Below are 26,241 nucleotides of genomic sequence, written 5' to 3'. Positions count from 1 at the left end.
ATAATAAGAATACTTTGTTTAGCCCTCTTGATGTCCGTTGTGCATGTATGTAGGAAGGGCAACCTTGGATGTGTTTTTTTTTTTGTACCATGGGAATCTGTTGCAGGGGGAGATGGTTCTAAATGTTCTACAAGCGCTCATTCAAAGAGTTATGGTATGAAAACCATCTATGTACTAATGTCTGAATATATCCCTCCTCGCCACTGTTTTAAAACCATTCATAAAATGGCAGCAATCTTCTTACAAGAGGTGAGGAAAAGATAACACTGAATGATTTGTATGCTCCATCACATCAGACTTCAGCTGTATTGGCACATGTTTTCAAAAGCAGTTATGCCAGTGCTTGTACAGCTGGTGCAAGCAAGAAAACTCATGTGTTTTCCCAGTGTCACGTTCTGGGTCAAGTTCTCATGCAGTCTGTAAACCTATGTCTAAACATAAAATCCATAGTGAATCATCGTAAAGGCTGTTCTAGTCAAGCACTCTGTTCACACCCTGCCCAATCAAGGTAACTTTATGGGAAGTCCACAGGTCAGACATAAGCACATGAGCACCTTCCCGTGTACTGCAGAACAGCTCTAAGTAAAAGGCACAATTTCTCTGATTCTGGAGGTTATATCAGAGTCACTGTGATATTCCAGCCATTGACAGCTTCAGTCTGCCATAAATTTGTCTTAATTCTGTTTTAACACCACTGAAATTCACCACTGTAAGGAAGACCATACTTTTTTTTTCAAAAAACAAAACAAAACAATTTAATGTTCTGAATCGGGGTGGATTTGGATTAAATCACATTGATTTTAAATTTTAAATTGATATAAATTACAATTGACATTTTAAAAATCAGAATTTTTAAGGATTTAAATCAAAAGAACATTTAAAAATTTAAATCAATTAGATTTTTAAAAAGCCTTAATTTTAATCTATGCTGTTAAGAACCTTCTAACCTACAGCTTTAATGAATGTTGCGCATGTTGACTTGCAGTCCTGGAAAGTTTCGCATGGAACAGGAGCTCTGGTTTGCAGACTAGGAACGTTTAGTATGCCTGGTTTGCTGCCCTTACGGCAGCCTACATGGATTTGGCTTTATTCTGTGACCACAACACCACCTGCTGGGACATGATCCTCAAGACCCTCCCCAAACTAGAAGTTGTCCCGCCCCATTCCGCTCCCCCTGGCCTCGAAGAACTTTTAGTGAGGTGAGCCCACCTTTGGTTTGAAGTAGAACATCCTCCAGACCCAAGCGGAAAGTCTCAGTGTGAGTTAGGGCCATAGCAAGAAAAGCACTTTGCATCTTTTGTGGGGTATATAAACGTGTTTTTTTATATATTTTTTTCAATCTGTATTATTTAAGTAGGGTGTAGGTTGCCTGTTGGACAGGCAGCTCCTGCCCCTTCCTTGGAGAACCATTCAGGCCTGTACCTTTGTTGTGCCATCTTGGCCAGTGAGGTTTTTTGCGTTTTCACTCCACACAATTGGGGCGCTGCGTGAGAAACCTAAGTCCTCTTATTTCTTCTTCCATAGAGCTGCATGGTGGAGCCCCCATCCCAATCTCCACCATTGGAGGGTCAGATCCCACGGGGGGCTCTTTAGCCTGCAGCCCCCAAAGCTTGACATCATCTTCTGGCTTCTACACGCACAACGCCTACGACAGCTGCAACGGGCACTCTCCGCCTGGCACTGCCAGCCGCCATTTCAGCCCAGAGTCTGCAACCTCCGGCTTCTCAGGGTCCCTCTTCTCCGGCTCAGCCATGTCGAGCACTTCTAACCAGCGAGAACGCGGAGGGCTTCTTTCCCCTAGCAGTAAGTATTGGTCTTCCTGTCTCTTAACCACCCCAGGGCAAGGGAGTTCAGGAACCGTGCAGGATGAAACATTCCACCACAGCCCTGACCTGCTGTCTCTGCATGTGCAACTCCACTTCCTGTAGAAGGCTCCTGCCTGCCCTGAGATGCCTTCCGTTGTGATAGCAGAGGCACGCCTTGTTCCAGAGTTTAAACTGTGGTAGCAGAGGCATGTACAGTAGTACCTTGCTAGATGACGACCTCGCAAAATGACAAATCTGCATGACGAGGTTTTGCGATCGCTATAGCAATTCACAAAACAGTGATTTCAGTGGGCGATTTTCCCTGGACGATGATTTGGTCTGTGCTTCGCGGACTGTTTTTTTCATAAGACAATTTTTACAGCTGATCGTCGGCTTTGCAAAATGGCTTCCCTATGTTTTCAGGACCGATGCTTCGCAGGACAGCCATTTTAACATCTGATCGGCGCTTTACAAAATGGCTGCCCTGTGGGCGATCTTCAGAAAACGACGGGTTTCAATGCATTCCAATGGGAAAACAGTTTTCGCAAGATGATTTCGCTAAACAGCGATTTCTATGGACTGGATTATCGTCATGCAGGGCACTACTGTATTTCAAAAGGTTTAATTATATAGTGCTTAAAAAGTCAGAATTGCCCACCTTCCACCAAAGACATTTTTTCTGCACCAGTTATCTTTTGGAGTCTTCTTCCGCCAAGGACATTCTAACTTTGGGGGCAGTTGGAAAGAGCCAATCACCTTTTGGAGCCTGGATGGATCTACCCAACCCTCTCTGAGCATGACTGGAAGTGAATGGCTGGCCAGAGAAGCCCCATAATTCAGAGACATAGGCAGCCTGCTTTGTGTACACATCGGAATGACCCACTACAACCTGAGCTCAAATACTGAGCGGAAATGGCCACTCATAACCTCTGTGGTCTGAAGTCAAGAACATTCTTTATGAGAATTTCAGATACACCGTGGCTCCTTCTGGGACTGAGCCATGGCTCAAATGATGCAATGATGGTGATTTCCAACCCCATAACATTTCACAGAACTTTCTTCCCAGTTCATTTGATCTTACGCAACATCCAAAACTTCATCACTGGTCTCTTTGGTGCTTAAAGTCCTTATCCTTCCGTCAGATGGTTTTTGTTTGCCTTCACAGGCAAGAAGGAAATGCAGACATCTTGTTTACGCAAATTATCAGCTAGTTTTATTGGTTTTAGTACTTTTTAGTGTGGAGGGATTGGCGGCAAGGAGGGGACACAATGTTTTCTACTCTTGCCATTACTGTGTGTTGCATGTCTAGACTTTTCAGATCAAGGGTGGATGGGACTATTGCTGCATGCAATGGATATTTCTTTGTATATATGTGCGTTTTTAATACTGCTCTCCCAATCTTTACTGGCTCAACAGCTTTTGGTACCTCTCAATTCCTGGTGAACCCTTTGGAACCCCAAAATGCAGACAAGATCAGAGTGAAGATAGCAGATCTGGGGAATGCCTGCTGGGTGGTGAGTATGCTCTTTTCCCCACCCCAGTAAAATAGGGAAGAGTGTGGGTAGGGCTGCCTATAGGGAGAAGGAAATGGGAGTTGTATTGCAGCGGGGTGACCTATCAGCTGACCTGGGAGAGAATTGAGAAGTGTCTAATCTAATGGATGGAAAAGAAAGCTTTCAGAGTGCCCTGTAGAGGTTCAGCTGTGAACTTCGAAGTTACAGAGCAAAATCACCCTCTTTGTCTTCTACCATCCTTAAAGAAAAGAGAACAGTGCATCAGAAATACTGCAGGAAGGAAATCAATTTTTTTTCAGAGCTTAGAAGAAAATAAATCATTATTTTATTACTCATTAACTTCATTGGTACATCACCATTCCTTTAACAAGTTTGGTCAGTAGATGTATATGGGGAATGCTACTCGAGTCCCACCATGTCATTGTGAGGCTGGATAGGTTCAAGGTGAGAAACCTGAGGCAGGTTAACCTGATGAACTTCATAGGTGAGAGAGAGTATTGGATTTCTGATCTTTCTGGCAAGAACAGCATTAATTTATTATACACCATATGGTATAATACAGTAGTTAAATGTTGTTCTTGCCAGATATGGTATAGTGGATGCAGTGACAGACTTGGACTTAGGAGATCTGGGTTCGAATCTATGTTCAGCCATGGAAACTTGTGGGAAGGGGTGGCAGTTCTAAGAATACTTAAATATCTCACCTTGAAAGCCCTTTACTTTACTTTGGCTATGGTACTTTCATACAGGTAAAAAAAATAAAGCTTGTGTTTACTCAAACAAGTAAAAGAGCAGGGATGGGCTGGTTCACAATAGCTTGTATGTCATGTGGTCACCAGGAAAAGGAGCAAACTGGCCCATTCCCAGGGTGGGCCAAACCACAGAACAAATCCCCATCTGATAATAAAGTCTAAGAGAGAGAGGAAGTGTGTGTATCTGTATCTCTTCATTTTTGAATGTCAGAACTACAAGGCAGCCCAGGTGGCTGTGGCAGTTGAAAGGGTGGTGTCTTGTCAGAGGCAGGCTGGCTTCACTGGGAGGGGGAATGCCTTTGCTGAGGTAGACGGTGAAATCAGACAGGCTTCCTCAGTTCCGTGGGGATTTACACACACACACGCTCTGACCGAGGCCATTGTGATGGGGAGATGCTTTTGAATTACCTCAGAGGGAGTCAAAGTTTTGGGTTGCCTCACTGAGAGTCGCATTTTTTCTCTGAGGAATGTAATTGTAAGCATGCGGTCAGGCTTAGAGATTCAGCCTGCTTTTATTCCTCAGTGAGTAATCACAAAAATAAAGCATTATAAATGAAAGAGATGAGCACAAGGAACAGCATGTATTTCACCACAGAGGAAGCATGTTCTAGTTTGACACCCACCCACCCCCAGTGGCTATTTGAAGGCTGTTGCTTGTCAGGGCGTTGCATTCGGAAGACGCTTAGACTCCACTGTTTTCCATGCCTGTGTGAGAGGAGTTTTTGTCTTGTTCTTAATTTTTTTCAGCATAAACATTTTACAGAGGATATTCAGACTCGCCAGTATCGAGCACTGGAGGTCCTCATTGGTGCCATCTATAGTACTCCAGCTGATATCTGGAGCACAGCATGTATGGTATGTTCAAGGAACTCTTTTCCTGGGTCCTATAGTTGCTGTCTTTTTATTTCATTACTTAGGGTTAGCCTTTTAACTCAAAGTATATTCACATTGGCAGGGAACACACTGCGTTTTGTCCTGAGAAAAGAAGCAAAATGGGTGTCCCCTCACTTGATTCACTTTTCTCTGGAGTTTTACATTAAAATAGCCTTGAAATCCTAGTTCTCAATTGTACATCATGAGAGAGGGTCGTTATCTGGAACTGGGAAAAGTTATTTTGGGGGACTGTAACTTTTAGAATCTACCACCAAACAAAGTCAGTGGTGCTATTGGTTGAGGGACTTGGACAATTGAAAAAAGTAAGTTTTGTAAGATGTGGGAGAGGGATTTCATCAACCTTGTGCTGAGCCTTAGAAAGCAACAAGGTGATCTCTGAAAATTCAGCACAATGAAGATGAGCTTCAGCCCTTGCTACCCATCATATTTTAGAGACAGTGAAAATAGTGCTGCCATTTTTTAAAATGTCCAAGCAAATTTTAAAATCTGACATTTGTTTCTCACAACAATGAAACAGCTTCTGTTTGTTAAATTGTCAGTTACCTCACATTTCCTTCATGCTTTGAAAGATTTCTTTCTTATTCTTACGCTAAATGAAGCTAAATGAATTAAGTTACTTGTTTGGTGGTGAAATGTGCTCTTCCTTTATTGATAATCCCTTTTCTAATGTAATAGCCACACACTTGAATGACCGCCTCTTTCCATGTGAGCCTACCCGGCAGTTAAGATCTAGCCAGAGGGCTCTTTTGAAAGAGCCGTCCCTCAAGGAGGTAAGAGGGGTGGCTTGTAGACAAAGGGCCTTCTCGGCAGCTACCCCCAGACTATGGAACGCCCTCCTGACTGAAATTCGTCTGGCGCCGACGTTGATGACATTTCGGCGCCAGGTCAAAACCTTCCTGTTCCAGAAGGCTTTTAATTGAAATAACATCAACTGTGGGTCCTGATGATGGCAATTTTAATTGTATTTTAATTGTATTTTAATCATTTTATCTTTTATTGTATTGAATTTTAATTGTCGTAAGCCGCCCAGAGATTTCTGAGTAGAGTGGGCGGCATATATATATAAATATATATAAAATAAATATATATAAATATATATAAAAATAAAGTAGTATGACAGAGGAAGGTTTGTATTAAAACCTCACTCCCTTCAGAAGGTTACTTTCAGGTTGATTTCAGACCACTGGCAGGTATGTCTGGGAGACATACTTGAAAGTGGTATTTCAGTCCTCAACATCCTCCAAAAACTGGCCTCCTTAAAATATCTCCTTGGTGATGGTTTTATCATATGACTGAGTCATTTTGATGCAGTTGCTTATAGTGAAGTTAGAGGCATTTTCTTCTAAGGTTGGATTAAAGCTCTCAAAAGAAAAAAGTATGGGCTTGTCGGTCCACCATCTTCTGACAAATACACGCCTCCCTGAAGAAGACTTCTCAGAATAGCCACACAGTATTGACAACCAGCTCACAGAGGACGTCAGCTTAAGTGTCACACCCTGAGAATAGCTCTCTGGGTGCTCTTGCAATTGAGTTTGGGTGTATCATGGCAGGTGTTTGGGCTGGGAACTGCCGATCACCTCTTTGAACTGGTATGTAATCGCATATATTTCAGATGTCAGTCACAGTTTTTCTTCAGTGGTGAGGTAGGGTGGCAGGGTCGCTTCAGCTGTTTGCTGCTATGGCTAGTTGAATAAGACCACCCCAAAAACTTTTACAGAACTCAACCCACCTGGCCTGTTACTTGGACTTCTTTGCTGCCCTGACTGTGGTATGCTTGCAGTGACTCCTATTTGCCAGCAACTGGTGTTGGCGTGCAAGATGGATCCCCACCTAATGTGTCCCATTGTTCATGAGCCACTGAGGATTTCTGCAATTAACACTGGTTGGTTCTTTAAAAAAACATGATGGGCCATGGGGAAGAAGCAAGAGCTTGCCTTGCACTTCATTAGTAACTGGAAACTGCAGACAAGGTGGATTTGATTTAAGCCAGATTTATTTAAATCGTGATTTAAATTTTAAAAATCTGGATTTTTTACAATTTGATTTTTAAAAAATATCATTTGGGGGGATGTACGGCAAGCAAGCCACATGTCTCTGTCCCCCAACCCTTACCCTCTGTTTGCGCCCCTTAGAGTCTAGTGCCCGAGGAGGACATCTCTAATCATGATAAAGTGAGCTCTGGGAAGAGAAGAGTTCTCTTAATTGATTCCCATGAATAAAGTTGCAGCCTCCACCCTGAGTAATTCCCTACTTTCTTTGGCAGGCGTTTGAGCTGGCCACGGGCGATTACCTCTTTGAACCGCACTCCGGCGAGGATTATACCAGGGATGAAGGTAGAGAGTTCCAGCTTGTTGAACCAATCAGGGTGGAAGTGCATATGAAGCCTGGCCAACCCTCAAATAACCCTTCATCCATCATCCCCTAACATCTTTTTGCAGACCATTATTGATTGACTGATTGTTTTGACTGATATACCACCCCTTAGTGCTTAAAGCACTCTCTGGGCAGTTTACAGCGTAATTAAACCAGGAACATTCCCCCCCCCCCATGAGCTGAGTACTCATTTTTCTGATCTCAGAAGGATGGAAGGCTGAGTCAACCTTGAGCCAGCTGCCTGAGCCTGTTGGGATCAAACTCAGGTTGTGAGTAGAGGTTCAACTGCAATATTGTAGTTTAACCACTGCACCACAGGGCTCATTACTGAGAATGGACCCATTGTGCCTTTTGGCTTGGGCCCAGCCCTTTCCACTTCCTCATTTTGCTGCTATATGTCCAAGATCAGTTGGGAGGCAAGGTCCGGGGACGGTGCTCAGAGCAGGAGCTCTAAAACAGAAGTTCCTCCCATGGCTGTGAGGTGTAACGTGTTTAAAGCTCAGAACCATGGCTGTTTCTCCCCTTTCAGATCATATTGCCCATATCATTGAGTTACTGGGTGACATCCCACCACACTTTGCTCTGTCAGGGCGTTATTCCCGTGAGTACTTCAACCGACGAGGTAAGTTGGGAAGTGCAAAGATCCTTTATTGGAGGATGTGGTTCTGAGGAGACATGGGTTCAAAGCCTGTGTGGGGGAGTAGAGTTGTGAGGCCTTGGTGTGTATATGAGAGAAAGAGATTTTTGGTGAACAAAACCAGAGGTAAAGCTTGAAAATCCGTAAACTTCGTGGCCTTTAAAGCACGGTGTGTAGCCCGTGTTTGCCATCCTGGTTAATATGGAACTCACTCCACCAACCTATTCTTTCGTGTCAAAAGTAACGTTAATGTGGTGATACGAAGGCTAGTGTTTCTGCACCCTCAGGCGATCGTGCCATAAAAGCTTTATCTGTTTTTATAAATGCTTTCGCCCTTGAGAAGGACAGAACTAGGGCTACCCCCCCCCCCCTGTTTTAACCGCCTCTAACACACACTCGGGGCCTTGTGGGACACTGTCTCTTGCTGCCGTGACCATTTTGAATCACATTCCGGAAAATGCAGGAAGCCATTGTCCACACTCCCAGAGTCCCTCATCAACAGAGTGACAGGCCACTCTAGGCACCACAGGAAGAGGGGTAGGTTGTCTCCCATGGTGCCTTGAGTGTGACAGGGGTCATCACTGAAGCACCAGAAAAAGGCCTCTAATGCCTCTTCAGTGGCACAGGACCCTTGTTTTCCTCCTTTAAAAAAAAAAAAACAAAGTATACACCACACTTAAGTGCTGATGACTAAAGTAACGAGTAATGGTAGTGCAGCAAAGTCCTCTGAGTACTGCTGTTAGCCCTAATGTGTTACAAAGTCCCTAATAAGTTAACTTGGCGAATACCTTTTGCCATGTTTGAAGTTCTAGGAACATTTTTTGTTTAGTGCAGAGAAAGCCGTGCTCATTTCTGCACAACTAGAAATGAGGGATGCATTATTCCTGGTTTGGGGGCCTCATTCATTTCTGCATAATCCTCTTGGTGGGGGTAGCGGAAAGGCAGGATAATGCCAAAGGCAAGTGTGTAGGAAACAAAAATGAGTCTGGCCAAAAGGAAAAAGGAAATAAAAGCAAAGCAGTGCATTTTAATTTTTCCTTCTTTCATGCACACTTTTGTGTTCTCTTGTGTATTAAAAAAAGGGACAGCCCCCTTTCTCAGGATGTAGAAAGGAGAACACAGCAAACTCGCCATGCAAAGTGTGTCTCCTCTTGTGGATCAACACCGTAAAGGGGGACAGTTAATAGGGGCATGGCCTGTCTGGAAGGATGGGCAAGCTGGAGATGTCTCAGTGTTGCCTGAGTACAACAAACTTTGGTAGACGAGGCTGGCTCTTGAGTGGCACAGACCCTTATTTTCCAGTTGTTGCTTTTTTCTTTTTTAAAGAGATATGATCATGCATAGAATATCTTATCAGGCACAGGTCTCTGCTTCGTTGTTTTTACTTTTTAAAGAGCAATTTGGGTGTAAAGGTATCTTTGAAAATCTATGGGTAGTGTTTTCTGAAGAAGATGCTGAGAGAATGGGGCTTCAGGGCCTTAAATAACTCTTTGCCCCTCAATATAATTAGGAGAATAGGAGAGATCATGTGAATTCGCTGAACATATTCAGATTGACCGATTTTCAGCCTCCCCTAATGCTTCTTCCTGGTTGAACGAAGCATTGTCCCAATGTTTCCTTTTGCTTGCCTGCCTTCTACAGGAGAACTGCGTCACATTAAGAACTTGAAGCACTGGGGCCTGTACGACGTCTTGGTGGAGAAATACGAGTGGCCCCTTGAGCAAGCCGCCCAGTTCACAGACTTCCTCTTGCCCATGATGGAATTCCTCCCAGACGAGCGGGCGACAGCCGCCCAGTGTTTGGAACACCCGTGGCTCAACTCCTAACAATGCCAGATGACATCCAGACTGACTGACTGGTTGCCGAAGGAAGGGGACGGTAGCTCACGTGGAATTCCCTGGCGTGGGGGGGGGGACTAGGTCCTGCTAGTGGGGTGGAGGGGGGCAGTTTTTGTTTTCCCCATGTTCCTCTCCCTCACTAGAGGGCTTCTCAGGATGTGATGTTGGGAGGCTGTTCTCTCTCCGGCTAGTTACACTGGAACATGGACGGGAATCATGTTGTGGCTGCTTCTGAAACACTACCAGAGGATAACCGTGACCCCCTCACTCCTTGTTTTCCTCCCAAGAGGCTGCCTTCATCGACTTCTCAGTGGCCACCTTCCCTTCTGCCCTTGACCCCCTGCTGTTTGACTCATTTTAATTAGTCCTGGGACTCCTTGCAGAACACACCCACCCCATCCTTGTTCTGAAAAGCAGAAGGGAAATGGCCCCCACCCTTCTAAATCCCAGGCGGCAAGAAAGTGAATGATGCAGAGTTGTTGGAAAGGAAATGTGTTCCGTATGTGTTTGTGTGAACCAGGTAGCGTTGAAATGTGTGGCTCTTCAGGGTTTCCAAGGTGAAGTGCGAGGCGTGTGTGAACGTTTGAGGCGAGATGTTGGAAGGAGCAGATGGTATCTCTTTGAGTGCACAGCTCTTCTGGAGTTTGCCTGAGTCTGTTACCCTTCCTTCCCACACTCTCTCTTGTCCAAATGTCTATGCCAAGGAAACCTGGCCTTTCTTGAGTAAAGACTGTGTGGGCGTATGCATTTTATGCAACACGATGTGACCTTGGCATGTGTGTTCAGTCATGCAGCTACTGGGAGGGACAGGCCTGTGGAGGAAGCAGGAGAAATAGTATATAGATAGTGTGGCAGGAGGGATTCCAGTTCCCAAGTGGCTGTCAGCCCCCAGTGCCTCATGTAGCGGGAACAGCAGACAGTGGCTAGGAGGAATTTTACAAGAATTGTGACAAGGAGCAGAGAAAACAGGGCCTGACAGAATGTGGCCATTCCTTCACCCTGTGAGCACTGGTGTGTCCTGTTCCCTGCTGCCATGTAAATAGATATTAGGTTATGCTGCAGTTCCTTGTATGCCTGTTTTACACTAGTCAGGGGCTGAATTACAAGTAACTGCTTGCAATTTGGTATTCTGAGAATCTCAGTTTCAAAAAAAACTATTTTTTCCTAGCTGTTATTATTATGAAGAAAACATTTTTGTAAAAGAAGGAGCTTCTTCATCCCTTGTTTCTAGTTCTGATTTACTTTTCTTTTACAGTATTGCCTCAGTTTCCTTTATCAATCCACTTTTTCCTCAGTTTTTCAGATGGTAGGAGATATAAATTACAGTAACCCTCATGGGACAGAACTAAGCTGTGGATCTAGGGGCCACTTTTGCCACTCCTCTGGAATCCACCATATGCTGCATTTCCTACAATTTTATTTTTATTTTTATCAATCAGAAGCTTGTGTCCACTGGGGGGACCCCCACAACCTGTTATTTACTTCCAAGGAGAAATTGCCATAAGGAGCAGTAATTGTCTGGACTCTTCTTAAAAAGTCCTCAGTAGGTCTGGAATCCAGGGAACCAATGGTTTTGCCCACCTCTGCCCTGGGTATTGGCATAATGGATTCTATACCTTACCCTATATGCAGGTGGAGAGGGAATGTAGCGTGTGAGTTTGTGTGATTACCCTCCGCTTTTTCTCCATCTGGTAGATATGTTTAGGGACGGCAAGAATTGTAGTAACCTTGAATGGCCACTACACCCCTCCTCTTCCATTTATGTTTGACATTTTAATGATCTATAGTGAAGTTTTCCTTTTCTTTAAAGCAGGAAAAACAGCTGCTCCGGAAAGCTTGGCTTAGAGGAGTAAACTGTCCAAGCTACTTTGTGCCTTTTGAGGAGTTCCCTGGGCAATGAGTCTTGGGTCTGCAGATGTTGTTGGACTGTAACTCCCAGAATTGTTGACCATCTGCCATACTGTGTATCCTTCTGGGAGTGGAAGCCAGACAGCAGCTAGGGACCACATTTGGCAGCCATTGCTCTATAGTCTCTCCACCCCAAAAAGGAATAAAATTCCAACTCTAACAAAGACAAAGAAGATTAAGAAAATGCCTGGAGACAAGCTTAAAATCCAGAACCTTCACTTCTATCCCAAAGACACTGGGTTGGACCTAGTTGAATTTTAGCTAAATTGCTTTCCATGGGAACTAAGTCTGTCTCACTCCAAACTGCACTCCAGGGATGCCTGAGCAGTCAGTCATTCCAGCTGTGTGCTCCAGTCTCAGCATGTAAGTGGGCAAGGGGGCAAGGTGTTGAAGCATCTTTGGCATGGAACCATCTGGGTGCATTATGACCCAGAGGAGTGTCTTTAAACCATAGTTGTCGTCAGAGAAGAACAAGGTGGCAAGAGAGTGAGACGGGAGCATTTCCTTGCACTGTAGTTCATCAGGAAGCCATGGCCTTCGTTTGAAGTGTGGCCTGTGTATGCTGTGTTGGGGGAGTGAGTGAGTGTGTGTGTGTGTGTGTGTGTGTATTCTGAACCCTACCCCCATGCTGTTGCAGGGATTGAATTTAAAGACTTTTCATTAAAAATTTGCAATAATTCATGCCGCCGCCTCCTCTCTCAGGGCAAAAGGACCTTTAAGAAAACCTTGGATATATTAAGAAAGCCCCCCCCAAAAAAGTGTGTTCCAGGGCAGCTCTTTAACTCTTGCAGTGAGAAGGAGTTTAGGAGTTTTCTGCTTCCCCTCCATGAAGTGCTTGCAATTCTTCTCTTTTGTTTTCTTCCCTATTTGCTATGTTTTCACTCTGCTCACTATAATGAACATCTGGAATTCAGCAAGCTGAGAATGTCAGCATCTCATTCAAAAGAAAAGGCTCCAACAGCCAAGGAGCTTAAAAGCAATGGTTCCAGGTCACCTTCAGTCACAGAAGCTGGCTTCGTGCGCAGCTTTTCCTTGCTGGATTAGAGGTCAAGATTTTAGCTCTGGGCATGGCGGTGATTTCCTGGCATATTTGAAGGGGGACACAGACTGGAAACAATTCTTCACACACTATTTTATAAGGGTCATTATGCAATTTACATAATCCTAATTCAGCCTGCATTTCTTTCATACTGTGTTTATGGCTGTGGTTTAAAAAAAAGTTTGAGAATGACTACTCTAGAGGAACAGTTTGTGATGTTGCTGTTTTTTTTCTATCACTGTGTGACCACAGCTGAATGACTACAGGTTAGTTTCCAAAAAATTAATCATATCATTGAGTAGTTTAGACCATTTTCTTCTAACACTCATTTTAGAGTGTTATGCTAGAACCAGCCAGTTTCCTTCCACACACTAGGAACTCCTGGCTCTTGAACTTGGTTGCTGTTAACATGTAGTCTGTGAGTGTGGGTTTGTCCAGTATAACTCACTAGCTCCTTCCCAAAAAGAAACAGCAGGCTTCCTAATCCAAACCCTGCCCTGATATTAATTCATTTCCCTCCCAGTTTTATGCCTAAAAGCAAAAGAGAGAAGCCACAGACCTCATCTCACATTTACATTTATTTAATCTGGGGAGGAACTGCCCACTTGCATGCTCTGTACAGAGAAGATAGAGAGGCTGTGCTTAATTGAGAATGGAAAGGGCCGCCTCCATGCACAGACATCAGGGCTCTCCTACATCTCCCACGAGGTAGGGGCAGTTGTTTCTTTCACTGGCAGCTGGAGGAGGAAGCTGCATTGCTCCTGTTTCTCAGGCTCCAGGATGTCACTTTAAAAAAAGAAGAGAGTTTTTAAAATAATATTTGTGTACTCCTGGACACATCACAACCTCCGAGTCAGTGGAGAATTATTTTTCTTTCATTTGGCTTAGCAGAAGTAGTGAAAGAAAAGATGAGAGACAGATCATTTAAGAGCTTGAAGAAGATAACAGACTACATGGAAATGAAAGACAGCAAAGAAGCAACAGCAGCAGCCTCTTTAAGAGGGGTAATGGCTGCAGGGAAGGGAGGGAGTGAGAGTTTTGTCTGTATCTCATGACTCCCTGCCATTCTCTGCATAATTTAGCCTTATAGATTCCTAGAGAATTCCCCTTTTATTAAGGGGAAGCCTGTACTATAGGCTGATGAAGTTTCAAGCTGGTCTCTGCATCAGCTATAATGCTTTGCAGACTAACCCTTGGTTTTCACACAGAACAAGAAGAAAAAAGCTGCTTAAATCCTGCAGTCTCTCCTTCCTGTCCCATATCCTGCCTCACAACCAGTGCCTAAAGTTAAGAACTGCCAATACAGAGAAGCAGGATGAGACTGACCTTTTAAATAGCACTTCCTATATTCTAGACAGGCTAAGAAAGTTATATAGTACATGCCTTCATGCTAAAGGGGACTCATGGTGTGGTGATACAGTATACATAACTGTTAGGCATTTAGATACAATTTTAAAAAAACCTGAAAGATAAAATAGGATGAGGAGGTCCAAACCTGACTGACCTCTAACCCATCTCACCTGTGTCAGGCTAGGGTTAGCTTTCCCAATCTGTTTCAGGATTGACTGAACAGCTGCTGAGGTGGTGCCCTGGCCCCCAATATCTGGAGTGTGGGTCTGGAAAGAAAAAAAGAAGTTACAAGAAACCAGGCGCAACCACAGTTGCCCATTGAAAGAGTTCATCCTGGTTAAAGGCGAGAAGAGCCTCCAGTTCACTGTATGATGTTGGTCTGTAACTCCCTGCAACCCTAGGCAAGGATAAGGAGGCAATGGGAGCTGAAGCTGAAAATACAATGATTGTCAACGTTTACAGAACTGGGATTCTCCTTATGCCAAAGCAGACAGTTAAGCAGCTACTTCTTGATTTTGTTTCCTCACATAGCTGTAAAGTGGCTGTTGCAACCCACTAAGTCAGACTGTGATTCAATAGTGGGTTCCTACCTGTCAACCACTGTTGTAAACCCCACCAGAAGTATTGACTGTCTCCCTTGCCCCAAAGGACTCCAGTATTCTGGCAAGCAACAGGCCTACCATTAAATTAAATATCTTGACTGTCACAGCTTCCACAAAGAAAAGTGTAAAACCACCTCAAGTATGTACCGTAGATAATTTACCAGTAGCACAGAAATGTTCAGAACACTATTCTAACAGATACCTTCTGACCTTTATCTGTTCTACCCGCAGTAGTATGTGCTCAACAAGATGTGCTTGGAGAGATTCAAAGAGTGCATTTGCCAATGGCTGCATCCATCAGGATTTTTCTAGGATTTTTTTACAATGTCCAAATTATGTCATGCACTGCAATGACATGTTTTGGATTCGCAACAGAATGAAACATGCAACTAGCTCAAGATGTTTCATGGTTGAAAACCTTATGCTCATTTGGAAAACACAGGGAAGAACACCGAGTGGCTACTAACTGAAATCCTTTATCATATGGTCAAATATCTTGATTCTCCATCAGACCAGGAGGAGGAAAACAACTTACATCTGGGTCATCCATGGAAGCCAGGACTGCCTTACGAATCACAGAGGCATGGCTGTGCAATCTGTAATGAACAAGAGAACCAAAGGGTGAAAAAGCAGCCCAGAGCCATGTGTGCAGTTCCCACAGTTTATCCTCAAACCAACCCTGCAAGATGTGGTGCACCAATTCTCAGCTGAGGGTCACCCGGCAAATTTTCTGGGTAAGCTGGGATTGGGAGCCAGATCTTCCTACACCTCCACGTGCTACGCCATGATGGCTCTCCCTTTTACTAAACCAGGGTAGCTGGGTCCGAGGGGGTAGTATTAAGCTGTAGCTTCCATTAAGGGAGGAGAAAGAGCCCAGGCACATACTTGAGATGGTCCAACATCATACAACCGGCAAGCAGCATGGCTGTGGGGTTGGCAATGTTCTTGCCGGCAATGCTCTTGCCCGTATTGCGTGTGGCCTGAAAAAGAGGGAAAGATCGACTGTAACAATTACAGTATATGACCAGTAGAGTAAAGCTTGAATTGGTCTCCACCCCGCACGCATCCACCATCTCTCCCCCTTATCCTGCATTTTGTCCAAGTATTGTTCAGTTTGAGAGCTCCTAGGCTCTGTCATAGCTAGAACTCTCAGCCGGTGCCTCAGGAATCCTTCCTCCAGTTGAGTGGCTCCTTTTGGGCAAAATGTCCAGATGTCACTGGACTACAACTCCCAGGATTCTTCACCACCAGCTAGGGCTGGTGGCAACAGCAGCCCAGAAACATCTCAAGGACTACATTTTGCCCACCCCTGACTTGCAGGGTCTCATTGAGGAGAGGGAGTGACCTGATCCAACACGCAGCCAGCTGCACCCATGAGAGCGGGAAAAACCACCATTATGCCCTCTTCAGCCACTCGGGTATTGCAAGAAATAATTTGGAGCACTTGGATTTGTTTGTTTTTTTAATGCATATTTGCTTCCTATGTCATAAATCCCAACTAGCTGTCAATTTTCCCCCTTGGTTCTCCCCACACAATCATGTTAATATGCAAGTTTTTTTACAGCAAGGCCCCATCTGCTTTTCTTTTCAAACCTGAGAATGCAAAATCCTTGTTCTGCGATAGTATAGTATAAATAATTATCAGTAGCTCTTCACGCTGGGCAGCAAAAAAGTGGCATCCACAAACTAGTCCCTGTGAGACCTAAAAATCAAAGCACATCACTATAGGGTACTACATGTCCCAGCTTCAAAATAATGTCCCTCTATCACGCTGTTGGCCTCTGGCCCAAGTCAAACATGGCTGGTTTCAAATAGAGATGGGGATGAATCAGAAATATGGTGATTCATTCTGATACGTGATTTGTCAAGGTCAATGAATTACGAATTTACAATTTTTTTCTGATGAACTGGCAAATCGATTTGTCAATTTTTTAAAACTTAAAAACCCTATAAAACGGCCTCTCAAGGAACAAGAGACACCAAAAATCACCAAGAAGCTTCTATTGACTGTCCTCTACAAGCCTTGCAATTTTGGTGATGTTTGGGTTTCACACGTCTGAGTTATATACCCACAAGTAGACCCTGGAAGGTGCCCCCCCCAGCACCTAGAGACAACAAAATGACAGATAAGTTCCTACTGACTTTCTTCTACAATCCTTCCAACTTTGGTGAAGATTGGGTTTCAGACATCCAAATTATATATCCACAAAGTGGGTCCCCCCCCCGAAAGTGCCCTTTAGCAGCTGGCTTGGAAAAACCCAATCTTCACCAAACTTGGAGGAGTTGTAGAGGACAGTTAGAAGAAGCATCCCTGCATTGGTGGTGTCTCTGGGTGCCTGAGGGGGGGCTGTTTTACAGCCAAACGAACTGACAAATAAAAACTTCACTAAAATTCAATGAGTCATATTTATCCTGATTTGTACCAATGCGAATCAACAAATTAGCAATTTTTAAAATGAATTTCATGACTCATTTTTAAATCTGGGCTCATCTCTAGTTTCAAACTGTGATAGAAATGGAATTCTGGGTGACTTTCACCCTGGTTCCCATTGATGACAGTGCCCCTCTTAGGCACAGTGAAGGCAAATGGGTAGTTTGGTTATAAAAGGGGAGATAGGTAATCCTGCGGTCTTCTCCTTATCTGTTTATAACTGTCTGACATCAAGTCTATTCTAACTTACCATGACCGTTTGCAGGGTTTTCTAGATATAAGGTACTGTACTCGGAAGTGGTTTACCAGCTCTATCCTCTGGAGATTCTCTGGGTCTGTGTTGCTTGCCCAAAGTGACACAGGGTGACTTTTCTACAAGCAGGCCAGAGGAACCAAACATATGACCTCTGGCTCTGTAACCAGATAACCAGCTTGCTGACCTATCCAGTTAATAGCAGCAAAAGAGCACCCCAAGTATTAACTGTGCACCAACCCACCTGTAGAAAATATGCACTCCTCTTTGTGGCAGCTGCCTTGTCATACAGTGGGGTCTTGACTTAAGAACGGCTTGAGTTAAGAACATTTTGACTTAAGAACCGCTCTCATAGGAAAATATTGACTTGACTTAAGTACTTAGATTTGAGTTAAGAACTGAAAAAAACCACATGGGAGGCAGGGAAAGTGCAAAATGTGAACTTTCAGTTAACTGTTGGCCAGTGAAAAGGGTGCCTGTCTGCTTCCTCACTCCTCCCAGCGTTTAGAGAGTGGATTGGGAGACAGTCTTCGGACTGCCTGGTACTGTCCTGCCTGGACTGTCTTTTCCCTGCCTTCCCTGAACCTTTCTTGACCTAAGAAAAAAAGAAACAAAATATCCCCCTCTAGTGGTCGAAGGCAGAATAGCAGCTTCCCATTAGTTTCTATGGACGGAAAAGAGCAGATACGGATCAAATGGTTTTCAATGCATTCCTATGGGAAATGCAGATTTGACCTGAGAACTTTTTGACTTGAGAACCACCTTCCAATACGGATTAAGTTCTCAAGTCAAGACCCTACTGTATTCCCAATGGACCCCACAATGTTTTTAGGGCTCACCGTTTCAAAAACTGCATAGTCGCGGCCATAATTGGCTCCGGGCACCAAGCCTGGCCCCCCAACCAACCCAGCACAGACGTTGTTGACGATGTTGCCATAGAGGTTAGGCATAACCATGACATCAAACTGCTGCGGGCGGGACACCAGCTAGGAATTCAGAGAAAGCAGTGAGTGAAAAAGTGACAGCAGCCATTAACATCCCCAGAATGGTAATGTGCTTCAGGTCTATACAAACAAACAAACTCTTCTCCCTGGAGGCATAGTGGAGAATTGAACTCCCAACCTCTGGCTCTGCAGCTAGATGCCTAACTCACTAAGCTATCCAGCCAACTGTATCCAAAATGTACATTAAAAACCTATCTTCTTTTCATGCACATCTGTGAATGCTGGAGCTACAATATGCTTTACCACTGCCCTCTTCTGGGGCTGCTTTGGGACTGTGCAGTTTGTACGGATTACCTTGAAGCAAATGGAATCTGCATAGAGAAGGGGGCAGTACACCTTGAGGAAATTTGGAAAAGCAAGCAAGGAAGTTTGAAGGATGTTCACCAGGAAGCTGTGAGGTGCTCTGCCACACGGCTAAACCTATGACTTGTCTTGACAGAAGACGTGAAGAGTTTTGTTTCTGAAACCTCAGTTGGACATGAGACTGGACTAAGGTCAGGTTACCTGCATGGTAGTGTTGTCAACAATCATGCTTTCAAAGGTGATGTTTGGATAGCCAGCTGCCACCTCTTTGCAGCACTGCAGAAAGAGACCATCGCCCAGCTTCCTTTAAGGGAGGAGAAAGAGAGGGCAGATCAGGTGAAGTGGATGGCCTGTGTGCAGCAAAGAGGCCATCGGTAGCAGGTATCTGTAGTGCCGCTGAAAGCAGCAGAGTCAGTTCCTCTCCTCCACTACTCTGCTCCTTCAGCTAGAAGGAAAGGTAGCCCAAGGCAGAGCAGCCATTGCTGTGTGCAGACTGCTGTGCATTTGCTAACAAACCCAAAATACTGGGATGCCTGAGGGAGAAGAGCACAGGGTACCCTCCCCACAACCTGCTACAGCCACGGTAGACGATACTTAAGAGCCAAGCAAGTTATTTTGTCACATGAGGCAGAAAATGAATTACAGAACTCACCAGTTGCTGCATTTTTGTGCCGCCCTCGCACTGCCTAAAGTTAGGCCTGGCTCTCCTTGCCAAAAGCTGTGGCCCTCATTGAAGCAGAGAATGCACCTCCCCTCCATAACCACATTGGCTTACCACCAGCAGTACCCAAAATCCACTGCCACACACATATCCATTCCTGTGACCTACATGATGTTGGCCTTATGGACAGCTGTCACCTTCTTCCGCCCAGCTTCATGCGCCAACTTGAAGGCATACTCTGCAATGCGTAGTGACTTGACCTTGGTGATGATCTTCAGGCTCTCCACGACACCAGAGACGCTCTGTGGGGAGGGGCATCCTCAGTGTTTGTTCCTCAGTTCTAAACTTTCAAGGCAGGTGCCAAGGAAGAAATGGGGACTGCGAAGGAAATGGGGTCTACTGCAAGGACAGCACATACCCTGACTCAGGGGACACTAACCTTCTGGGCATAGTTATCCCTTCAGAGCCGCTCAGAGTGGTACTGTGTTACCAGATGAGCGGGATACAAATCAAATAAATAATAAATAATAATAAATAAATTCAACCTACTTCAGACTGTCATGTTTCCAACAATGGCCATATCGTTTACTGAAGAGTCATTATAAGCTATCCCCGATCATCTCACACCCAAATAAGCCAGCATAAAAGCCAATGACTCTCGTACCAGAACCACATGCCAGGATTGGGGGGGGGGGGGGCTCAGCTACATTGCCTTGTGCTGTTGCCTGTGAATAACTACGGTATATTGAGGCAAATCTCTACCCAAACACTCTGGAAAGAGATTAAAAAGTCTTCTGCTTGTATCTTGGCTTGTATCAGGGAAAGCAACAGGAGGTACTCTATCATGAAAGGTTGGATCGGGGGATATGATGAACAGAAGGCTGAGCCCTTGGCTTCCAGTTTCCCATCTAAGACAGAATTTAAAACAGAACACTATGTAAAGCTGTTTAATTCACAGCCTGCTGTATTCTACACCACTTGCTTTGGCCGTGTCTTGTGCCCTTTTCCGCACCCACAGATGGAATGATCCTCCCTAAGCAAGAATTCTGGCCCTGGGCCCAAAGAAAACTCCCTACCCTGCTGTACATCTATGCACTCCAGCTAACCAACAATCCACTCAGATTTGCTGGGAACCAAACAGGAGAGCACATGCACAAGGTGCTTCCAAAGCAAGACAGACCCACCCAAACAGGAAGCAGCCTGGGTCTTGCTGCAAATACGGATGAGATGCCGGGCTAAGGGGCAGGAAGAAAGGGGGAAGGTGGCTTCCTCTGCTAATCCATACCTCGTGCTCCAAGCTGCTGTACTCTCCCTCTGTGTTCTCCCGGACAATGAGAATGTCTATGTTATGGTGCCTAGTTGCTACTCCTGGAAGGCTCTTGCAATGGATCACATTAGCAAAGAGATCCAGATTGGTGCTGTGAAGGCAGAAAAAGAAAAGGGGATGTTGTGCAGCCTGGATGTTGCCTCCCCCAAAATATTTCAAAAAGCACTCCTACCTCCCCTGTTCTCTGAGCCCTCCCCTTCTCTCCAGTATTGCTCAATTACAAGAACACCCTGTATCTGATGGCAAGCTGGCCTGGGTCATTGGAAGTGAGCTGTTCTGGCATCCTGAGCCAAAGCAGGTAGGCTGCCAGGCTGGGCTGCAGACAGGAGCAAAAGCTAAGGCGCCTGTCTGCCTTTACACAGAAGCCTTGCTGGCTCCCTACTGCCAATCCTGACAAACTAGGGCTTAAACCTTGAACCAGTTCCCAAGTTTTATCTGGCCTTTGGGTTTAGACTCCCTCATCTTACCGCAGAATGTTGTTCCGGGACTTGTGGGAAGGTGGCAGGTTATGGTTTGTTTCTATGTTTCCTGTAAATTCATTTTAAAAAGAAACAGTAAGAGACAGAATAAGAGAAACATCAAGAGAGCACTACATCCTGGATATGATAAGTACAGCATGCAGATCATGGGAGAGTCTTACAACCTATGATAGCTCTCCTTTGCCCTTGCAGCCAGAATATTAAGTCTTGGAAGTCTAGATCCAGAATTTCATACTGTCCACAAAAGTCCCTCAGAGAGACAATGGGCACCTTGCTTTTTCTCAGTCTCCATCCCTCCATATGTAAGTACGATAAGCAGTGCAATTCCTCCAAGGCTGCATTGAAAGTTCTGTTTTTCTTGATTTTTTTTTAAGTATGAAAAACAAACCAGGAACTTCTGGAGAAAATTTCTTCAAATATTCTTACAGCAAAACCTGGAATGTGCTTGTTCGAGGTTGAACAGAAAAAGAATGAAAGAGCAAAAGAAAGCCCTAGATGTCTAGCATCCAACAGACAATGGAAAATAAATCACAGCCTTATTGACTTCCTCCCCCAAGTGTCAATCATGGAATTATGACACTGAAGGCCAGAGACAGCCATTGCCTCCAATTTCCACGTCCCATGGCAAAATCTCCCCATACATGCACCAACTTACTCTAGTGCTAAACCATCACTATGAACATCACCAGATACCACTAGGAGAAAGTAAGCGTGAACAAGGAGCGATGCACCACAGGATCTGCATGACTGACAGCTCTGAGCCACCAAACAAAGAGAGCCAAGCCACACTGTAAAGGGAAAGGCAAAACATAGCCCACCACCAGGGCTGGCAGACAGCTACTCATGCCTCTAAGACAGCAGGTTCAGTCTTAAAACAATTGAAATGGGAAGACAATTGTGGCTCTTTATTCCCACTTTTGGAAGCTAAGACTTAAGGAAATCCCCACTCCCCCCGCCTTGCAGCCTCTGGAATGCACTCCCTGCAGCCTGTATCAATCCCCCAGCAGCTTGGGGCAGCAACAGTACCACCAAGTCTAACCTATGCTCCTTTGGCACAGGAGCCCCTTCCAGTTCTTCCTTAGAAGAAACACAGAGAAGGGCAAACTCCAAATTTGAAGGATCTACTTAATTTAAAAAGTAAAAGTAAAAAACCCCACTGAGATCAGAGGCAGCTATATTTTAAAAAGCTATACACTTAGAATTAAGAAGATGTGAGCCCAGATATTTGTTTTGTAACAGAACTGAACAAAATTCATACTGCTTCCAAATTAACACTAACACTTCCTCTTCTCTTCGAATCAGCAGTACAGAGTGGAAGGGGAATCATTTTGTTGCTGCTATTGTTAAACCCTGATTGGTAAGAAATGCTTGCTTAACCCCTGCAGATCTCCAGAAATCTATCGGTAGATCTAGCTTTATTTTTTTGACCATGACTGAATTAATAGATAATGTTTAGTTAGCTTCCCTTCAATACAGGATCCATTCTCCTTGCACAGTTATGCTACGGGGGGGGGGGGGGGATACCTTTTAGGGCTACACGATTACGTCGGATGGCCATGAGGGCATTCTTTATGTCCTCTTCGCATGCCTCTGAGCTCACCAGAACTTCCTCAAAGTCCACAGGCACACATGCATGCCTAGGGTAGAGACAAGAGAGGCCTACATCAGTCCTTGTAATTCCCAGCCTGTGCTCTGGCGATAAAATAGGGTCTTCCTGGGTTAGCGTGCAGGTCCCATCAGTCAGGCTGTCTTTAGCTCTAAGCCAGTGTGGGTTACTGGTAAGAATGTCAGCCTGAGACTTGGGAGAAACAGGCTTTAGTCCCCACCGAACCACAACATTCATCAGGTGATTTTTGGCCAACAGGTCAGCCTGGTCTACCTCACAGGGGTGGTGTGAGGATAAAGCAGAGAGGAGAAGGGACATGTACAGTAGTACCTCGGTTTACATGTGCCTCAGTTTACATAATTTTTGGTTTAGAAGCTGAAATTCGTAAGAAATAATGCCTTGGTTTACTATTTTTATGGGGTTTTTCTTCACTGTACGAAAAGGACGCATCGCGCCTGGAGGTTTCTAGTGCCGCCTCCGTTGCTACGGCAATCTGTGATCCAGTTTACATAATTTCTGCATTACGTAATCCGCATGATGGATTAATTAATCTGCATGACGGATTAATTTCGTAAACCAAGGTACTACTGTATGTTGCTTTGAGCTCTCTGAAAGTAAGATGGGGCATATACATACGTCATAAATAATAAAGGAATAAGCTCTGGAAAGGGAAAAGAGATGGCGTTTCTACCTAAATAACTCCTTGACATGAAGCATAAGCTCTGGTCCAATCCCATCTCCAGGGATCATGGTCACAGTGTGGCGTCCCCCATACTTGGCAGGAGGAGGCTGCAAAGAAAAAGGAACAGCATGGGCAGACTGGAACAGAAGTCCAGCATTTTCTCCTCCTCTTGGCCTTCAAGGATTACCACATGTCCCTGCTAATCCATAGGTTCTTTAGCAGAAAAGCAGGGGGGGAAATTCATTGGAAGGTCTCACAGGATGTTGCACAATGCATGGAAAAATTTATAGTGATGGATTTTAAAAAGCCATTTGAGGAAATCCCTACTTCTCCCCAGACTCTGGAATGCACTACCTGCAGCCTCTATCAAACCCGCAGCAACTTGTGGCACCAACAGTACCACCAAGACTAACCTACACTCCTTTGGCACAAGAGTCCCTTCCAGTTCTTCCTCAGAAAATATATTTTTTTTCACTGATTTATATCAAAATGCATGTGCTCGGCCTCTTTATTTGGGCCTGCAGCTTTTAAGTCAAACCTATTTCTCACCCTCAGTACAGAAACCATTGACATGAAATACAGAACCAGCCATCCCCCTTCCTATCCAACTTGGAATTTTTGCACCCACATAAAAAATAAATAAAAAAGACAGATGAACCAAGTGGTTCTGCCCCCCCAAGCTGAAACTTCATTGACATACTACTTACAATGATCTGTTGCTGTAGGCGATGTGACAGGAACATATATGAGGGAAGAGAGAAGAAAAAAAGGAAACTTTAGACAGAAACATAGAAAATGCAGCCTTAACCAAAAGGACATCTACTTAAACCACCCATGTGACATTGTATTAGAACCTGATTTTACAGCCTCTTCCATCCAAAGGGTAGAAGAGTAGGTAGCAGTTTGGTCATATAAAACAAAGAACTTGCAAGCAGGGAAGTGGTGGAAAGGTCAGACCTTATTTGAGTAAATGAGACAACTGCTTCATAGAGCATATACAGAGGGCAGCAAAAGGAGCCTCCCAGCTCTTCCAACTAGACTTCCCCGATGCTCCTCCTCTACTGAACGAGGGTGCTGTATGTGCCAAAGAAAAATGTCCTGATTTCCCCCCAACTAGCCTGCTTCCTGAGGAAAATCACCTTCATGATCACATTACCTCTCATGCCAGATAAGTAGGCTGCCTTGCCTTTTGCCTCAGGCAGCAAAATGTTGTTAAGTTTGGGCCAGGGATGATGGCAGTAATACAGCACAGGACACCAGAACTACCCTACATTATTTTTCCAGGGCAAAGGACAAGTGTTAGTTATACAAACCGAAGCCACATTCCTGCGGTTGCCATCTGCTAGAGGTTGCACCTGTGAGGAAAACGAGAAACAAAGCACGTGCTAGATTTTAAAATAATAAGGAATCCGGAAATCATTGTTTTAGAAAAGTGTGTGGAATTCAGCTGAGACTAAGCAAGCCCTGGGCTAGGGAATGTGAGGTCCCTCAGAGGTTGTTCAAATACCATTCCCATCTGTCCTAACCTGCATAGCCAATGGTAGGGATGGGTGGGAGTTGTAGTCCAGCAACATTTGGCATTCCCCCACATTCCCAAGCCATGAACATGGTCTAGTAAATTCCCAATTCCACCACATCCTAAAAGGAAGACCACCATTTTGTATTTCCAATGGACCCTTTATGCATTTCTACAGAAAAACACGTGATTTTCTTTCCACTCTGCATGGAACAGGAGTTTTAATATCACTGGAAAATTAATCAGCTGAATGTGTTATTGGTACAGAAAAAAATTAAGCCACAGGAAAGCTTGCAGATGTCACAGAAGTATAGAAGGAAGAGGCATCCAGGTAGCAACCTGGGCTGGGGTAGGAAACGTGTGGCCCTCCAGATGCTGTTGGGACTGCAAACCCCATCGCCTCTAGCCGGCATAACCAACGCTGGAGGATGATGGGAGCTGCGGCTCCCAAGCCCTCAGCCACTGGAGCCTGAGGGTCAAACGCTCCCCAAGGAACCAGACTGCTCAACGCCGACCCTTGTTAGCTCAAAACTTTCAGTCACGCCTACTCAAGCTGTTGTCCAACCAAAGGCATTTCTAACACCACTAATCCCGCCCACATCCAAAATGGCACACCCTCGACGCACCGCCAAGCCAATGGGAAAACGCTTTTGCTCACTTCGGCCCACCTACAAATGGCTTCTTAGCCAATCAAAAGCACCATAGACGGGGTTGTTTTCCCCCTCTTCCTCTGCCCCCACAAAAGGAAACCCACGCCTCCTCCTTTTTTTCCCCTTCGTCACAGAGGTCAACAACATCGCAACCACAACAGGTCCTCTCTACTCACCGAGCGAGGGGCCAGCAAGACCGGCCTCCAAAGCCGCCTAGTAGTAATACTCCAAACCACGGAGCCTGCCATCCTTGAGGCGCCTTTGCGGGAGGGGAGGGGGGTCTGCGCGTGGAATCCGGGAAAGCTGATCCAAGCACCGCGAGACTGGGCATGAAATCTCGCGAGAGGGGAGCCCGCGCGTGCAGAAGAAGGCACTTCCTACCTAGGTTTCCTATTCCGTAGGAAGGAGAGGATGTTCGGAGGAAGTCTTAGGAAGGTCTTACAGGTTAAAAACAAAATAAAAGTAAAACGTACAAATACAAATAAAAAAGACGAAGACGTCTTAATCTTAAATGACAGTTAATGAGGCATCATTCGACAGCTCTGCTTTTTCTGTTTGTTACAGCCGGCTTCACTCCCTATTGATGATTGTCCCGGTGATGCACTTGATTTCTGCCC

General features: G+C 44.9%; 2 protein-coding genes across 2 annotated transcripts in view; one reads left to right on the top strand and one right to left on the bottom strand.

Moving 5' to 3' along the window:
* Positions 1-12,402, top strand: part of SRPK3 (SRSF protein kinase 3) — a 29,454-nt gene extending 17,052 nt beyond the window's left edge. Inside the window, exons 11-16 of the mRNA XM_072991419.2 lie at positions 1,525-1,803; positions 3,222-3,319; positions 4,819-4,926; positions 7,229-7,298; positions 7,868-7,960; positions 9,617-12,402. Of these exons, the coding sequence (XP_072847520.2) occupies positions 1,525-1,803; positions 3,222-3,319; positions 4,819-4,926; positions 7,229-7,298; positions 7,868-7,960; positions 9,617-9,801 (833 nt within the window). The 3' untranslated portion in view covers positions 9,802-12,402. The remainder of the gene's footprint in view (positions 1-1,524; positions 1,804-3,221; positions 3,320-4,818; positions 4,927-7,228; positions 7,299-7,867; positions 7,961-9,616) is intronic.
* A 918-nt stretch (positions 12,403-13,320) lies between these two features.
* On the bottom strand, positions 13,321-25,958 carry IDH3G (isocitrate dehydrogenase (NAD(+)) 3 non-catalytic subunit gamma). The gene is made up of 14 exons (XM_072991423.2): positions 25,801-25,958; positions 24,772-24,813; positions 24,166-24,177; positions 23,468-23,565; positions 22,695-22,807; positions 21,159-21,219; positions 20,650-20,782; positions 19,533-19,666; positions 18,905-19,007; positions 18,236-18,382; positions 15,598-15,692; positions 15,248-15,308; positions 14,281-14,376; positions 13,321-13,546 (listed from the first exon to the last, which is right to left on the bottom strand). The coding sequence occupies exons 1-14, from the start codon at positions 25,870-25,872 to the stop codon at positions 13,544-13,546; spliced, it is 1,170 nt and encodes a 389-aa protein (XP_072847524.2). The 5' UTR covers positions 25,873-25,958; the 3' UTR covers positions 13,321-13,543.
* Positions 25,959-26,241: the final 283 nt, after the last annotated feature.

The sequence above is a fragment of the Pogona vitticeps genome, chromosome 2 (assembly GCF_051106095.1).
Source record: "Pogona vitticeps strain Pit_001003342236 chromosome 2, PviZW2.1, whole genome shotgun sequence".
Lineage (NCBI taxonomy): Eukaryota > Metazoa > Chordata > Lepidosauria > Squamata > Agamidae > Pogona > Pogona vitticeps.
The sequence above is the reverse complement of the archived record's forward strand: the minus strand, read 5'-3'. Positions and strand labels throughout refer to the sequence as shown.

Bases quoted from the DNA above. Each gene is read 5' to 3' on its own strand.
- IDH3G (XM_072991423.2), bottom strand. From the start codon at position 25,872: ATGGCAGGCTCCGTGGTTTGGAGTATTACTACTAGGCGGCTTTGGAGG. The intron at 22,808-23,467 runs GTAGAAACGCCA...TCTCTACCCTAG, and splicing joins CATGTCAAGGAGTTATTTAG to GCATGCATGTGTGCCTGTGG. The intron at 19,667-20,649 runs GTATGGATTAGC...CCCTCCCCACAG, and splicing joins ACAGCAGCTTGGAGCACGAG to AGCGTCTCTGGTGTCGTGGA.